The following is an 18,248-nucleotide window of genomic DNA, read 5'->3' on the forward strand; positions in this document are numbered from 1 at the left end:
ATCATCTCATTTTCTAATGAACCACATTAACTCTGGATGACAACTTTAATTCTTAGATGACCCAGATCACTTAGTTATTAATCTATTTGTGCTGAGTCATGATTGCAAGATATTAATTACTCATTTGGTAAGTTATTTTTGTTTTTAATTTCCCTGGAGATTTATTGTCATGTACCCAATTACAGTTAAGGCGCTGTAGCCAAAATGACTCCACAAATGGTATTATACAAATCAATTACAGTAAATCACTGTGGCTCTCACCAGTAGCAAAAGTTATTGCTATCCTTTTTGCATACTCATAACTTTCTGAACGACTAATTTCAGCTAAAATTGCTTTCTGTCTTGCACTACAGCAAAGTCTGAATAAAATCTGTTCACCTTCTCTAGGAAATAATGGAAAAGAGAAAGAAAATCTCGCTTTATATCTGCAAAAATGCCTGTGAATATATATGTATGTGTGCTCTTAGAGAGACCAGTGTACAACTGGTTAAAACCCTGGTATAAATCTTTTTAGCTTCAGAAACATGAAGGCTGTTTTCACAAAAACATCTCTGCATCTAAGCCTTTCAGATGGCACACTGCAAGACTAGCCCACAAACCCCAAATCCATATTATTAATATTTATTATGTAGATAAGGTTTTGGACAACACTCCCCAAGGAGATAATGGAACTTTTAAAGCCTTGACTGACAAACTGACCCACAAACTGAACCTGCTTCTGGACTTGCTGAACAACAAAAAAAGAGACTTATCTCCCACCTCATCACTCTGCTTGAAACTTAGCATGGTTCAGCTGGAATTCCCTTACTTCAGAGCAGAAAATGCCTCCAGTATATGGGCCATTTTCTCTGCTTTGCTTGGAAAAACTGTGCCAGGCTTAAAGGCATATATACAAATTCATGAAAAAAGGCTGCGCAAAGAAGTGTCACAAGGTGCCAGGACCACAAAGGCATGGAAAAGCAATAGTCAGTAATGGTCACTTTACCACAGAGGCAGTTAAGGAGATGGTTGCTGCTATTTCGTAGTAGGTTGTCCACTCAGAGGTCATTGTTGATGGGTTGAAGTAAAACATTTCTACAACGTATTTCCTGAACACCCCAAGGTAAGGTCTGTTCCAGCTCAAAACCACAGCAGTAGGTCCCAAAGGGTAAAGTGTCAGATCCTTTATTCCAGTGGGCACTATAAACCAGAAACTATCATTAGTAATGTGTATGTGTTATCAGTTGCACTTTATTTTAAAACAATACCTTTTCTTAATCAAGTTCTACCTATTTCTGTTTTGTTCCTTACTTTAATTCCCTAGAGCTTCCTTGTCACAGCTGAATATCGTTTTTTAAGCATTTGTTCTCCAATTTAAGACTACTTTTTCAGAAATGACTACAGACCACTTGGTGTTGGCTGCTTAGCTTGAGATAAAGCACAGGGCTTGCTTTCTCATAAATGAGAGTTTCATTCCACTTTGAAAATCAGAATGCTTAGGAGATATTTCAAGATGTTCAAAACCAAAAGCATCAAAAGCCATAACACCATAAGAAAGAATATTTTTTATCTCTAGCCCTCCTTCCCTGGGGAACCTAAAGGTTCTGTCATGTATTGCTATTCTTGCCTCACAGACGGTGACCCTGAGAAAGAGGAGTCAAGTGATTTGAAAAATGTCACACAAGGGTCAACTTCTGCAACCTAAACTGGTCTGGAAAGCCATTATTCTTCATGACTTAACCGAGGCTACTCAAATAAGTACTTTGCTATAATTTGCCAGGGTTGCAGAGCCCCAGCTATTGCACACTGGGACAGAACCGAGACCAGCACCTAGATTACTTCAACCCATGCTAACACATGATTGCCTTTACCTTTATAAATCATTTACTATGCCTTTTCTTTGCTTTCTCTAAAGTGCTAATACTCACTGAAAGTGAGCCTTAGGCTAAACATGGGGAGAATTGAGCACTTTTTAAAGTAGATTTTATTTGACTTTCGTTCATCATTAACCAACACTGATAATATCACAGAACAATTTTTTTTGCAGTTCTATTATTTTAATATCAAATTCAATATCCTTTTATGAAATGGAAACTCATACAACTTGTGTTAGTGCATAAAAACATCCCTTTATATCAATAAACCTATGTTTAGAAACTGATTGCCATTTGGAGTTTAGTAAGAAACTTTTATGGAAGTGAGTCCATACAAAAGGGGAGAAAATGAAGGAATTTACGTTGGGAATGCATGATTTTACTTTCTCAAAGAAAAATATAATTTTTTAACTACAGTGAGAAAGAAAATGAAAAACATTTATAAAAATTGTCCAAAGAGAGAAACTTCATTAATAACTAAATATATGTTTACTTACTATCTTTTTACCATACTGAAATACACTGTACTTTTCAAATTTTTATTCAGACCTAATTTATGAAAATATATAAGGATATTGCCTAGAATGAAAAGGCCCTCATCATATTCACTAGCCCACATATTTGCTTTTGTGTAAGGATTTAATTGTTAAAAGGTTACTTCTTTTTCTGTTTCCCTTTCTTCTCTACATGACAGAGAGGATGCAGAATTAGAAATACACCTGCTCTCCTTCTGGGCAGACTATTTGTCAAAAGTGACTCAAAATAACTCTGTACACTGAATCTCCTTCTCTTTGCTCTCTCCTTAATACATTTTGTTTAAGTGGTAACCTTAACAAAATAAATTACACCGAAACTAAGAGATTCTGAATTCTGTCCTAAATGACCCTCATTTAGGAGTTTGGTGGAATCCTGAATTACAGGCATAGGGGCAGCAGCTCTGCCTGTTGGACATAAACCCACACTTTTGAAAATGTTACCCTTGGTCTCAGAGGGTTCTTCCCATCTTCAACTCCCAAAGCAGAGAATATCAAGATCCACCATTAAACTCAAGAAAATCAAGGCATACACAACTGAAGTTGGTTATGGTCATACAGTTATGTAAGAGAAGAGCCAGTTCCCCCAACACAGCATTGTGGTCTTCAGACTGGACCACATTACAACCTTCATAAAGCATATTTGCAACAAATGCATCAACAGCAGTCCCACACCCATCAGCAGACAGTGGGAATGAATTCCTATAGGAAGTTCATGTACACCTGTCCATGCACAACCCACAGCTGGCTACACCTAAGTGAGGTGACTCCCACCCTAAACGGCATCGATGATGAGCAGCACTAGACACAAACAAGTGTCCAAGGGTGAAGACAGTTCTTTCCACAGGGCACTGTCTGTATGATTCCTGGCCATAACTTCTCTCTATTTAACTTTGGTAATAACATTTAAATGTGAAATATCTTCCCTCCACTGAAGGAGTATTTTCACCACCTCAGTACTGGACTAGGCAATACAAGAAAAAATATTCTCAGTAAGTGTTCATTAGATTTGAAATAATAACCAATATGACAAATTTTTACTCCCTCATGGGATCTAGGACTTTATGAATGTATTATACATATTTAAAAACAAACTCAAACAAACACTCTTCAAACAGTAGGTGCAGGGATTACCAATGGAAAATGTAACAGGGTCAGAAGGCGGTCCAACCAATGGTCCTTTCCTTAAGTAGACCACAACTTGGTACTGGGCACCAGGAACAAGATTTTCAATGAGGTTGCTGCTTGAATTCACCTAATAGGAGGGGAACACACCAGATATGAAGTATTTACTTGGTTAATTAGAAGAATATTGATGAATATTGAGACTGTACTTGAAAGGCATGAAGCCAAACACACTGGCATCAACAGCAAAAAATCTGTTCATTAAGTCCAAAATGGTAAAACTGTGAAAATGGTCAGGACTGGCTCAACAAGTAATCGGACTCAGAGAATCGCACTTGCCTGTCTGCATAAGGTCAGCTATCACACTGTAGACTCACTCTCTCCTGTTGTCAAAGTTTATTAAAATATTCAGGCTACATTGTTAATTTTCAGGTGATATTATTCAGGCTGGAGAATTTAGACCATGTGTTTTCAGTTAAAGCCTGAGGCTTTTCATCTGTCATCAGATGCAGTTATGTGAGCTGAAGCATTATGGGATAGCTGTCTTCTGAATGCATGTAGTAAGTGACTCCACAGTGAAATCAGAGAGGAATTATTCTCTGTTACTCTCCCCTCCACATTAAAAAATGTGACTAAGGGGCATTGTGTTTTTGTTTACAGTTTTAACATCACCATTAAAATTTCTGCTGTGCCACACCAGGTTTCAGTCAGAGCTGGAGGCAGAATGCCTGACCAAGTGACTCCTGGTCTGATAAAATATGAAAAATCTTATCTCCTGAGGGTTCCACTAACAGCAAATGCAGAGAACAGCTTTGAGGAAAAGCCTTCACACATCCCTTCTTGAGCTGCAGGTTGGTATTTCCTACCAATATTTTCTTCACAACCTTTCCAAAGTCTGTATCACAGCCACCTCTGCACTGGTGGTTTACTGCAACGCTCACGAACGTATCAGTGCCAGCACAGATTTAGTGAGGAACAGAATTTGTCTTCACCAGTTGCTTTGGAAAGCTAAATCACTTGTAAATCATGCACCAGAATGGATAGAACTTTGCACTGAATTTTGCCCTTTTCAGCTCATCAAGAAGAATTCCAACCAGCAGCTACAATAAGGTATATATATATATAAAAATGGGTAGAATTTGATAAAAAAAATTTGTAATGGCAGAAAGAAACCAGTGACTGTATTTAGACCTTTCTACATACTGGCAATAAACACACATTTAATTTTAAAGCTATGTTGTTTATTCATAGATTAGCTTTAGGTACTTTTTTTTGAGTTTGTAGATGAATCCTGTAGTAATTACTTAAATTATGAATGTATGTACTTGTGACCAGTGGTTTATAATCACCTACCATATTGTTTTGCTTCCTGTTTAAATGACTAATGACTGCACTTTTAATAAAGAACTTGAGATTACAAGCTGATTCTGAAAAACAATTCTCAAATTGTCATGAAAAGACACTTCCAAACCTTTAAGTTCACAGCTATTCTTGAAACAAAACTCAAAATTTTTGATAAAGATTCATTTTAAAAGACATTTTAAGGGACACAGACTTTCATATTAATTCCCTTGCAGAGCTAATCAGAAAGTTGAAGGAGATGAAGATTTATGGGCAGTGCCTGTGGTCTCCTTCCATTCTCATGGGTGAGCAGAGGGTGCAGCAGGGCAGTACTGCAGTCCTTTGCAGATTCCCATCACACTTATTTAGGGAGCCAGACAGAAGTCATGGCACTACTCAGAAAATGGCCTTATCAGCATCTTGGTAAGGTTACTGAGACGTGGGCTGAAACCTCTCTCTCACTGAAGCCACCTGCCACCAATCCATCATAGACACAGAATATGATGTGGGGTTGCCCTCATTAAAGGTTTCAAGTAACAGAAAACTGGCATGTTCTGGGGTTCAGGATTCTTTATGATTATAAACATGTCCCATACAGCAGCAACAAAGAACTGTTGTCCATCCAAATTACAGGTTTACTTCCCAGTGCTGACATCTTTTCCTATGGATGAAAAGAAAAGCTGACTTCTGATTATCTCTAAACTTCCAGAAAGTTTACAGTCAGGCTCTGTATTCATATGTAGGATATCTAAGAAACAATTTATGCTGATTTGATTATAGTGATTCTTATGAGCACTCCACTTAATACAAATGGATTACAGTACATGCCCAAGTGTTATTATGGTATGGCACCATTTTGCCTACTGCCACAAAAATGTCTCAAAGGGTACACCATAACTCATAAACTTGAAGAAAGGATTGGTCACAGTCAGTACAACAGAAACCCAGTTTTAACAATACTGTGGTGTATTGCACACTTCCAGTCCTAAATGCTGTGCTCTCCCCTACTCTGCAGCCCTGAGCCTGATAGAACCCTGGGGCATGATGATTCCATACAGTAGGATTGTGGGAAATTTTTTCCTAGGTTTGAAAAGGTTTCAGCTTCTGCTCCTTACCTCAGTGCAGTAGTGCTTTTCAAGCCTTTGACTTTCCTTTTGCTTCTGACAGGTCAGGGAGAGCACAGACACAATGGTGGTGTTGCCACCGCTCTCGTGTGATGCTGTCCAGGATGTCAGGGCAGTGGTGGAGCTTAGCACTGTCACGGTCACATGTTGAGGCTTTTCAGTGAGCTCCTCTATCCATTCACCTGCGGGACCTGGGACATGTCCAAAAAGCATATGTGAGCAAGCCATTCTCTCCATTTGAGGCACATATGTTAAAACACCCTTCCTTCATGGAATTATTTATTGCTAGTGAGGGAGGCTGGACTGACAGTTGTCCATCTCCACAGCCCTCAGGCAGTCAAGATGGAAGCCCCTGGAAAACAGTCTGTGGCTTGAGTTACTTCACCTGTAGCAGAGCAGATGACAAAAGAAATGTGATTGTCTGGAAATTCAGATTGCAGTATTCTCTAGTGCTTACCAGAAACCACCCAGCAATATCAGATTTGCTCCAAGGGAATGTTTAAAAGCAGTGATAGCCAATAATGTACAGATCATTGACCAATATGGAAGGATAAGCACACAAAATTTTTCGCCTATCCATATACTAACATACCCTCCAAGCATACTATTAAGCCTTGAAGCATGAAAATCAAGTTCACAGAGGTCACCACAGTGAAGAATCTCATTCTCCATCAGATTTTTTGAAGCACTTGCTAGACAACACAACTTTATAGATAAGATAACAGTTTGGAAAATAACTTCAGCTAGACTTGTTCAAAATTTCAGATTTAATGAAAATAGTCAGTTTTTCTTGTCACTTTTAAGTGATTCCTGTGACAGGTCTCTCCTTAACATTTCTTCCTCCGTGCAATTCTCATGGCAATTTACATTTATTGATAAAATAAAACAAATGCCAGAGCAAGAATGTGGTATAAGATCAGCCTATAAGATCTGACAATCCACACTGCTATCCGGGTACAACAAAAGCCTTGTGTAAGCCAGTACTTTGACAGGATGATTCACTGACTGAATGCTACAAGGATAAGACTGAAGCTGTGGGCAAAATTTATTCATGGCAGCAGACCCACCCCCATGCAGGTAAAAAAGAGGAATTTGATCATTAGATTAGTCTCTGGAGCCTGTGGATGTACAGGTAGTTCTTACTATTCAGAAACTGTTTCAGCGTTGGCATTAAGGGAACGGAGATACTACATGTCATGACCAAGAGTTGTAGTCCCCACACAAAAGGCCTACTTTCTCAAACTTATAAAGAGGAAAGGAAAAGTAGTTTCAATGTAAGTGCACTTGTGCACATTTCCAATTTGGCATTCTACCAGAAATACATAAAAAAATCTATCTAAAATACTAAGGATCTTGCATTTAACAGAATAAATATGAAAACTTTCAAGAATCCTCATCTGATTCTAAAAGCCTGCAAAACTAACAGACAAAACCCAGGACCCCAAATGTTCTCATGTGTTATATGTAAAATTGAAAAATCATTAGATTCCTTTAACATCTTAATACTTGTACCCAATGAGATTCAAGTTCACCCTACACTTTGGATTAGTATATCCTCATTTCTCTCAGGTCTCTGTCCACAGGGAGTACATTTGATGGAGGACACTGAAATGAATATTGCTTGACCAAAATAAGTCACACCTTGTAAAATGGAATAATGTTTGATAGTAATAGCAATGCTACATATATGTATACTTTAATACTTTTCATACAATGAAGCTGTCTAATAACTACTCCTAAAGAAAGCCAGAAAACAGTGAAATTATAACAGCAGAGACACTTTCTCTCATGTGCTGTTTTCTCTTTTTTCTCTCTTTCAGTTACTGTTTCTTTCAACTATAAAGTTGTTAAAAAAATAGTGGAATTGGTTTGTTTGGTGCAGTCAAGCATTATTATGTATTTAAGTCTAAATAGTTAGTATTTGTAAATGTTATGAGCTATTAAAGACACAATCTTTATTCCTAATGTACTTAAGTGCTTGAGTGTATTTCCTCTTAATATGAATTTTTCTGTCAGTTTTAGCTACTGTGTCTCATTGCAGCATGATCTACATGATTTGGGGAGACACTGTCTTCCCACAGGTAAAACTGTGTAGTGCTGCAAGTATTCCCCTTTGTCATTGCATGGGCATTCCATAGAGTATATCTATTTCCTTTTGTAGAAAAAGGTACAAAGGGGACCACAGCCATCAGGAGGATAATGATCTGAATCCACCAACACCTCTCTCACTTGCTGATCTAATTGTCAGTCATGGTATTAGTTTACACAGTATTGTGTTATTACTTTGCCTTTTACTAAATCACCAGTTAAGAAACTCTGGGATTTTACAGGGAAATAATAAATTACTTTTACTCCTTTAAATTTAGCAGGTTGAACTACTTCATCTACTGTAATTTGCTCCATGTTCTCTCAGAGACCATGCAATTTCAGAGTTCAGTGTTTAATTGTGCAATTCCCACACTTTCAGCCTGAGCTGCCCTTCATGCCTAATCCAGTACATACAGCATGCTCCAAGAGTAAGGAAGTTAAATATTTCCAAGACCCTCTATAACCACCAATAATTTCTCAGAATTAAATCCTCATTTTGAAAGATGCAAAAGGGTTATTTTTTTCAGTGAGCCACTTCTGAATCCCAGGCAATGACTCCATCATATCACCTACTTTCAGTTCTTAGGTCTACCAAGATGACACAAAGAAGGTCCATCCAGACAGGATATAATATATAACATATTTTATTTATTATTTATTTAATATATAACATATTTATATTTCCTTCTCTGGCACAGGGAATTCCAGAAGACTAAACTCTTCTGATCCTTCAGCAGATGCCAAAGGTGCCAGAGTGGTCAAACTCTACATTACAGTTATGCTATTCTGGGAGAAAAAGATGGGATTGTTGAGATACTTACTGATGTAAAAGCTAAGGGTTTTCGCTGATTGACTTCCACGGACTTCACAAGAGCCAGAGGAGCTAAATGTTGTTACAGACAACTTATATTTTCCTGGTTCTTTCAGTTCAGCAACAAATTTATGAGTGTCCTCACTTACTGTCAAAAATTCCATTGAGTTCTCTAAAGTAGGAGGGAAAAAAAGCATGGATTAATTGAAATTTGAAAGGCTCCAAACACTAAGAAAATTATTTACATAGTGCTAACGTTTTTTCTGCCATGAGATTAAAAAGTATCCAAATGGACTGGATTTACTGGATTGGTGGTTATATTTTTTGATATCAGCACAAGAGTAATTAATGACAAATTTTGCAGTGTGGGAGTAGAGTAACAATTAACCCAGGCCAAATTTTCATTCCGTGGAAGGCATGATAAAATAGGGTTGCCATGACTGAGCTAGTGACAAACATCACACCATGAGAGAAAAGGAGTTTCCAGTTTTCCACCTATCACATTCTTATTCTGAAAAAAAAAAAGTATTTTTCCTCAGCATGGAAAGGTTTATGAAAACTGCCAGAAAATAAAATTCATTTGGATAAAATATATTTTAAAACATAAAATCTTCAATCAACATGGTAATTTTTTCATATCTCCATCTCTTAAAAAATCTCCCCATTTGTTACCACAGCCTCCTTGTGGCCTAAAGAATGTGTTTGGCAGCTGTAATCTGTGACAACTGCTGATCTGAATTGAGACTACCGTTTTTGCATGTCCCCTCCAGTCCAGCTCTCCCTGAGAACCTTTCTCAGTGACAGTCTATGATATAATGTACCTTGTCGCAAATTTCTATCAGCTCATTTCTCCTTCTTTTGAATTTATAAAAACTACAGTGTAAACAGTGAGATGGTATGTACAAGAGTATAAATTTTGTTGTTTAACAAAAGAGAACTGCAAACTGTGATTTACCTCTCCTGACTTACTTTTATGATGTCCAGCCAGAACTAGATGCTATTCAATGCAAGAAACTTCTCAAGAAATACAGGGGATCTAACAAAGACCTCTGAAGTACAGTACTATATAATTACTAGATAATTACTAGTTTGTAGAGACAATCCATCAATGGAATTGGAGACAAGAGGTATGAGAAGGGTATAAGGCTCTGCTTTACCTTCCCTTTCAATATTAATATGGAAACCATCAAATGCAGTAGGTGGCTTTGGGGGTAACCAGGTCAGCACCATTTGTACAGGAAGGAAGGGAGGGGGCTCTGGCGTGGGTCTTCCAGACTTGTTGGCATCATTTGCCTTGTAATCACTGGAAATTGCATTGACAAACTCCTCTTCACCCTCTGATGACTCAGCTTCGTTAGACCACCAGAAAGGCTGCGATGTGGTTTCATACTCAGTGCTGTTAGAACGGTAGTCCGACCAGGCTGCAGATGTGTTTGCTGCTGGAATTTCAGGTGGGTTGCCAGAAAAATGACTAAGCTTTTCTTTCCTTATGATTTCTTGTGGTCCCATAAATGATTCTTCTGCAAAATTTCCACTGTGCTCTTCCCAGTTGTTTCTGTTCATTGGTATAATCTGAACAGAAATGTTTCGAGGTGGGTAAGGAACTGAAAGAAAAGCAAGGGTTAGCCTTTTGTGTGTTGTGTGCACCTTGAAGATGTGTTAATTCTTCAGGCAAAAAAACAATGCAGGTAGGGATACTTTGAAATAACTTGTTCTTATTAATATTCTCCCTTGTCTTACATATACTTAGCGAAGATGTGATTCTAGTGGGATCAAGCTGAGTATAACTTCACAAAAGAATCACAATTCTTCAAGAAGAAAAGCAGATGTGAATTCACAGTAAATCGGACTTCAGTGCTATTACAGCAACAAGGCTATCTGAGTGTGATATTTTAACAGTGGACCTTAATTTACTTTATTGTGTCTTCCAGGAAGATCTTGATCATGGTAAAAAATACCTCAATAGAAATTAATTCAAAAATACATGCAAAACTAATATATGACATAGCTCATATTTAAAAAAAATGACCTTCACATTGCCATGGGTCTTTTCATATGCTTTTAGCAGCCACCTTTTCACAAGCATTAAACATCAGTTTAAATTTTAATATTTGTGAAAGCTTGATCTTAAGATTTGGGTCTCCAGAAGACAAGATTCTGGCACGCGAAGAAGTTACTTCAACTTATGCCAGGAGGTGATCACACAGCATTTTGTCTGCTTCACTGTAATGGCTTGTCTGCCTCTCCTTACACACGATAAGCGTGTGTAGCCTCTGCAAATAATTCTGACTGGCCCCTTTTATGCTGGCACTTTACAACACACTAATTTGTTCACTTTCCCTGTCCCAGCCACAACCACTAATACAAACCCAGATCCTATATTCTCATTGCAGTTTATGTGAAAAATGGTGGGTGGGAGGGCATCAGGAAAGAAAAATGGGATCCTGTTGGTTGCATTCTTATGGTCCAATATCTCGATAACTATATTTAGGATCTTCAGGACAGAACTCAGCTGGCATCAGTTGGCTTTGTTCTGTTCAAGGCAACGGACCAACACCAGTGTATTCATCTGTGGATTTGGCTTTTTGATTTTAACACTGGTTCATTTCACTTTGGACCCTGAAAAATGTCTGTGGTCCAATAGATTTCCAGAAGAGTTTTGGGCACTGTCCCAGGACCAAATTAAATTAGTTCTGGACCCTGAACAAATGCAATTTTCAGCCTTTGCAATATTGTTGTCTTATTGTCTTTGCAATATTATTGTCTTATTGTTGAACTTATTAAAAGTTCATGCTTCAGGGCACAAACTGGCCACCAAGTGGGGCAACTATAACACTCTTCTCTGTGATGATAGAAAACTGCACAATGAGGAATGCCTTCTCTAACAGTCTAGCTATGATTCACTGCACAAGGAGACAGGCCAATAGAGATAGATCAATAGTACTCTCAGTGCAGCTATTCCTGTGACTTAAAAATTAATTCCTAGCACAAGGCCTAGGATATCTCACGTGAAGCAGAATTTATTTTCTAAAAAGCAAGTTTTATAACAGAAACACTTACACAAATTTCCCTTTGCACTGTTTGTACACATAGCCCTATGGAATAGCCACAGCATTCTCCTCCCAGGCTCCTGACCTGGAGTAGCTCCCAGGGCTGCTCCCACACAGACCCTCCTCTCTGTGGGGTCAATCCCCTACCCACAACAGAAAGAAAAGCTGCTATACAGGGTTGAAAGAAATGGTATATAATAATTTTCTTCACCTGTTCTGTGCTGTTTGGGCTCATGCTGGACCCCACTGTATTCCACTAGCGTGCTCTTGTTGAAGGTTGCTTCTGATACCAACTGGAATGTGATGTTACTGTAGCATATACCTGGCAGCCAGTGATTGAAAACTGTTTTACCTTTAAAGAAATCTGCAGAAGGTTTAAAGAGAAAAGAAGAAAGAAAAATAGAGGATAACGCAACAAACATTCACTTTCTGATAATGCAACTGCACATGCTGATCTGGCAGTGTTTCAGATGTTTAAACATTGATCAGCCTGCTCTGAGACATGAAATTGTAACAATTTAATTTGCCAACACGTTTCCTGGATGTCAAAGCCACTTTACTACCAAAAAAAAAAAAAAAAAAAAAAAAAGAGAGAGAGGAAAAAAAAGAATTTTAAAAAAAGCCCAGCACAAGAAACATAAACTACTTTTCACAGGCAGGGGAACTGAATCTGGCAACCTGTTCCACATGACAATGAATATCTCAAAGAGCATCTGACACTTCCTGCAGACCTTTAACTGCTGCACGCAAAAGCCTCTTTGGTCTTTTGCTGACTGAGGCACAACGCCCAGGGTAGATGTTCAAAGGAGCATCCACATGCAACTGAGCACAGGCTGCAGGACTGAGGGCAGAGCTCACGTCCACTGTCAGTACACGTGCAGCCCGAAGAAAAGTTGCTTAGGGCTATTTGGCTACAGGAAGGAGTGTGCAAGCTGACTAGTGAATCTCTTAATTTAGGCTGACATTTTTATTTATCAGCAGTTTTAGCATTATAGCCCCTGGAACCATCTATTAGCTGTAGAAGATAAAAATTACTGCTGGTATCCCTTTTGTTCTCTGGAAAGAGGTCACCTATATTTTCTGCTATGATCCAGATTTACCCTTCCTAACTTTTGGCATTTCATAGCATGTGACTTCAATTTGAATTGAAGCAAAGAGACACCAAAATTTTCTGACCCCTGTCTGGAGGTGCTTATCTCCCTCTGCTGACTTTAAAGAGAGCTTACAGCCACCAGCTGTCTATTCTGAGAGCCTTAATTCAGTGCCTAAAATTGAATTCAGCACATACTAGATTGCTCAAAGGCATTTTACTGCCACTATGCAATGTTTTAGGGGTTAGGGTTTAGGGTTTTAGGGCCCACAGAGTATGTGGTTCTTTCTTGCCTCTTCGGGTGCTTCCCATAGGGCAGTCACAGTTACATCTCTCAGACAGCTACTGTGCAGAAGATATACAGGCAAAAGGAAGTTCAGTTATAAACAAGTGAAAAAAGAAAGCAGAATTTGCTCTTGTTAGATCATTTAGGTGGTCAGATTCATTGTTGAAATTGTTTAGGCTGACTGTCTAGACTATTTAATTGATTGCCTTTAATTCGATTATTTTAAGAAAATTGAAAGTTATACTATCCAGCATGGTTTATTAACTTAGGGACAATACCGAATGCCACAGTGATATACAGCATATTAGCACTGTGTCATTGTACAAACTACCAGTTTTAAGTCCTGTGCCAAGAATCAGGCATATAGAATGGGTTTCCCTGCTCTGTGGCAGCCCAAAGCTTTCCTATCAGCTATTTACCAGACAGGAAACCTTGGCCAGAGGGAAGAGACTGGGAACTTTTTTAATGCTTTCAACTGACACAGAAATCTAGGGATTTCAATGAACATATCTAGAAAGCAAAAATGTATCAAATATGAGATTTGCGTTTCTTTCAGTTTTCCTTTTATTTTGAATTGCAGGGAAGATGAAATAGTGGATTTTTTTTTCTTAATGTTAATGCACATGTTAATTTGGAAGCACTAGAAATTGGGGATGCCTCCCCAGATTGATTTCAGACTGATTAAAAAAATTCAGACCACCAAGTCTTCCTCTAAAATCCAAAAGAAAGGTAACATCACTAGAACTAGAATAGAAGCAAGTTTAAAAATCCCAAGTGAACTACCAGCTCAAATCAAAGACCCATTCCTCACTTCATGATATAAAAACTATTATATAAAACATTACCATAAATGTAAATCATTATAAACAACACATGTCAACACCACAGCCAAGACCACTGTTTAAAATATTTTTAGCAGAGTTAGCATTAAGTTTTGGTGGAATAGTTTTCTCCTACCTTTGTACAGCATTGTTCGGTAGTCTTTTCCTTCCCAATAGCTTATATTTACCCTGGTAAAAACATTGTACTTCTCTGGGTACTGAATTTCAAACAATACTCCTGTTTCTGGAGATGGTTTGTAATCATAGATAGAAACATTGCTCACAGGAAGGGGTTCTAAAGGATATACAAACAAAAGGAAAAGAAAGGAGGAAAGGATCAGATTAATAGGTGAACTGATATTTGTCACACACATACACCACCAATGAAATAAATGGTTTTGCTAGGTGGCACAGACCCTTTTAAATCTACCACAGGGCTTCACAGAGGTCTGTGGTAAAGCTACGTGGGACACTGTCAAAGCCAATATTTCTGTGTCCACCTTCCCCCCAAAATAATTTATGTTCTTGACAATTATGCTTTAATAATTTCCATATTTCCCATAGAAAATAAGGTTGACATATAGCAGTTATTATTTAAGCACTCACAATCATCACCTCAGAAAGATTTTCATCTTTAATACTTGCCAATCATGTAGAAGTTCCCAGATAAAAACAACAAAACACTTGAAATTGCTTGTGACTTTAGCATAAATGTAAACTTTTAAGATTAACTGAGGAGCTTATCAGTGTAATGGCCAAAGGAAGCTACATGAAGAAAAATTTTCTATTTTGATATCTATGCATTTCTTTATTTCATGGGTAGTTATACAGTCCCCATTCTTACTGTGTGAGAGGGCCATCATCTTCAACATATTTATCCACATCAAACTTCTACAAAATATAGCAGAACCATGACCATTATTTAACAGATGAAGAACTGAGGTACAGAGAAATAAAATGGTTTTCTGGAGGACACAGGGAAAGTCTGTAAGAGAGACACTGAAAATCTAGTGCTTTGAAATCTGAGCCAGGTAGGCTACAAAAAGTGGAATCTAGACCACTGTAGCTCCATGACCTGGGGAAAACCGTGTCAATTCACTGCAGCTGGGAGTCTGGACTGTTGCTTAAAATAAGAGCCACAGTTTTATTCATCCTTCTTTAGTCACCAAAAAAAACCCAACCAAAAACCAGCAACCCACAAAGCTTTTTTGCTTGATGCTCTCCTCTATAAGAAAAGAATGTCAGCAACCAACTATATATTGGTTAAAGGGACAAGGAGATATTCAAAACAAGGTTATACTGTTAGTTGAAATTTGTCAGGCTAACATATTTTAATAGAGATATTTAATGTAATTATGCCTACATCCTTATAAAGATTAGCATGTTGATTTAGTTCTTGCACACTGTAGGGATCAGGCTGCAAAATTCAGGCTGTGGATTAGCATGGCCTCGGAGGAACCATCTCAGTTCAAAGTTCTGCTGCTGTAGGCCCTGGAGAAAAACTGATAAAATATTTTTCCCCAAAGAGCATCCAGTCACAATGGACAAGAGAAAGAGTAGATGAAAGGGAAGATCAGTTATCAGTATCAAAAGAGAAATTACCCCACAGAGGGTGGAATAGATTAATCAAAGATAGAAAAGCAAGATTGTAATGTAAGAGAAAACTAAATCCCAATGACCAGCACAGTATTTTCACCACAGCATTAAGTTTCCAATGTGATGAGAAACACAGAAAAAAACCAACTGGGAACAAGACCACAGATGCAAACAGAATCTCTCACTAAATCTTACGAAGAAGCCATGTTGTCACTTTTAACTTTGTCAGAGAATGGAAATGCAATGGTGTGGGACTTTTAAACTATTTCTCATAGCAAAGACACTTCATTAGCTTTATCAAATATATATCAGTATACTTGTACATTGACCGCTTAAAAATAGAAAATCCCAATCTCACAGATACTAACAGGCACTTCAGTGATGGGATCTATGAAAATTCTGCTGACATTTCATGATAGCCTAGAAATAAACAGAAGTAAAGCAGATCACAGCAAACAAAGCCTACCCTCTTCTTTCTGCCGAGACTCTTCCCATCGCTTATTCTAAAATAAATAGTGGATCTGATATCCACATGACCAGAGGGTTCATATCACAGCTCACACAGCACTTTATAGTAGTTTAAATGTCAGTAACCATCTCTAAACAGCGCAATGTTTACATGCAGTCATCTTTCATGTTAGCGGGTGTGCCCTGGGCTTTCTTCTGCTATCTCATTCACATCTGAGGTCTTGTTTCTGAAAGAATTACTGAAACTTTATGTCAGTGATTAAATTACCCCATTTATTCCTTCCTACAACAAATCAAATAAAGGATGGAAGTTATATTCATTTTTAATCCAAATGATTTTTCCTCCTGATGCTTTGATTTAATTAACCAATAATTGAATTAAGTGGTAATCACCACAGACTCCCTTTCGTATTGTTATCTTCCGCTCACTATCCTCTCCTTGCTCATGGCTGATGTTAGCAGAGTAGCATGAGTAATATAATGCAATTTAAAGATTCTTCCATTATCTTACTTCCTTTGGCACCAAATCTTCACATCAAAGGCTATTTGCACACTGTGAAATTAAAAGAACACTCAGCAGATAACCATCATGTTCTGTTTTCCACTTACTAACTGCTCCTAGGGTTATTAAAATGAAAGAATATGTAAAATGCCACTCTTCACTATCTATATTTATAATTCAGAGCATAAACAGTCTGGTCTTTTTAATTTTATATTTTTCAGTATTTAGGATCCAGTTTGTCAGAGATTTCAGTAGTTCTCAAAAAATAACCTAAATAGGGTGCAATCATAGAATCATAGAAGTACAATACTTAGAGCCTTATAAACACTCTGTACCACATTGAAGTCATATTACAGAAGGGACTAGACCATTCCAATATCCCTCTAATAGCTTTTTTAAGGTACTTCTTTATGTACAATCTCTTTATTTTTAGACTTGCAGATTATATTTAACACATACAGATAAGCTTGCAAGATCAAGACCTAAATTTGCCTTTTTTTCTCAGTGCCTCAGAATCTCCTGCTCCTATAGCAACTGCTTTCCCATTTTATGTTTTGGTTTTTTTTTTTTTTTTTGGAAATACAGCTTCTCTGTTTCTCCAAGACTTTACAGTATTTTGTGTTTAGTGTATAACTTGCATTACACAAGAATCAAGATAGCATAATAAATGCACCTAACATCTTCCTCAAATGCCCTGGAAAATTCTGGATGCTAAATCCTCCATTAATGCATTCAATTTGTGCCAGACACATTAATATTTGAAATTTGCGGAGGGGGAGGAGGGGCTGGGTTTACATTAAAAATAAGCACTAAGTTTCAATCCTAATCAGTTTGTTTGTAATATTTGTAGCTTGTGTCCCTCTACAGATTAAATTAATGATTTATTATTGTTGTAGCTTAGACGTAAGCATTACGCATGGATGGTTGAAATGGGGCTGAGATCAACTCTCTTGCTTCTCACACTCAAACCCAGATTAATCACTATTTGCCTCCGTATTGTGACTTTTATAAAAAAGATGCCCCATTAATGGAGTGACCGAACTCCCATGGGAGTCCCCTTTACTCACATGAAGAAGTTGTGATTTATATAATTTTCTCCCCAGGATGACACTTTATGTATCTATATGACTAGTGGGAATAAGTCACAGCCAGGGTAAAGCTTCCATTATGCTGTAAACTTTAGGGCTGTTTTATCTCTCGCTAAAAGAAACCACCTCTGAGGTTAAAAAGTTGTTATTTAATACTTCAGGAACATAATGTTCAAGTTTATGATAGGTAATAGAGATACCATGTGCTATTGCTTATGGAAGGGAATGTAAGTGAAAATCTGAACGACGATGGAATATAGTGTAATTTCTACGTGGCCACATAGGATGATAAATAAAAAGATGACATAAAACTAAAAAATAATGTTATCACAAGAGCAAAGGCATATCTATTGTTCTTGAACAGATTGAGGGCAGTCGTTTAGATCATCCTTACAATGGAAATTACAGCAGGAAATCATACGGTTGCAGTTCTTTCTGTTTCTTTGATTCTGATAAAGATGTTTTTTGACCT

At 37.6% G+C, this 18,248-nt stretch overlaps 1 protein-coding gene across 2 annotated transcripts in view; it reads right to left on the reverse strand.

Moving 5' to 3' along the window:
• Window positions 1-18,248, reverse strand: part of PTPRO (protein tyrosine phosphatase receptor type O) — a 152,077-nt gene that overhangs the window by 43,349 nt on the left and 90,480 nt on the right. For both annotated transcript variants that reach the window (XM_050323351.1, XM_050323350.1), the window contains exons 3-9: window positions 14,259-14,417; window positions 12,137-12,289; window positions 10,033-10,479; window positions 8,886-9,047; window positions 5,968-6,167; window positions 3,521-3,641; window positions 986-1,179 (exon numbers count right to left, since the gene is read on the reverse strand). In XM_050323351.1, the coding sequence (XP_050179308.1) occupies window positions 986-1,179; window positions 3,521-3,641; window positions 5,968-6,167; window positions 8,886-9,047; window positions 10,033-10,479; window positions 12,137-12,289; window positions 14,259-14,417 (1,436 nt within the window). The remainder of the gene's footprint in view (window positions 1-985; window positions 1,180-3,520; window positions 3,642-5,967; window positions 6,168-8,885; window positions 9,048-10,032; window positions 10,480-12,136; window positions 12,290-14,258; window positions 14,418-18,248) is intronic.

The sequence above is a fragment of the Myiozetetes cayanensis genome, unplaced genomic scaffold (assembly GCF_022539395.1).
Source record: "Myiozetetes cayanensis isolate MyiCay16 unplaced genomic scaffold, myiCay2020 scf3, whole genome shotgun sequence".
In the NCBI taxonomy this organism is placed as follows: Eukaryota; Metazoa; Chordata; class Aves; order Passeriformes; family Tyrannidae; genus Myiozetetes; species Myiozetetes cayanensis.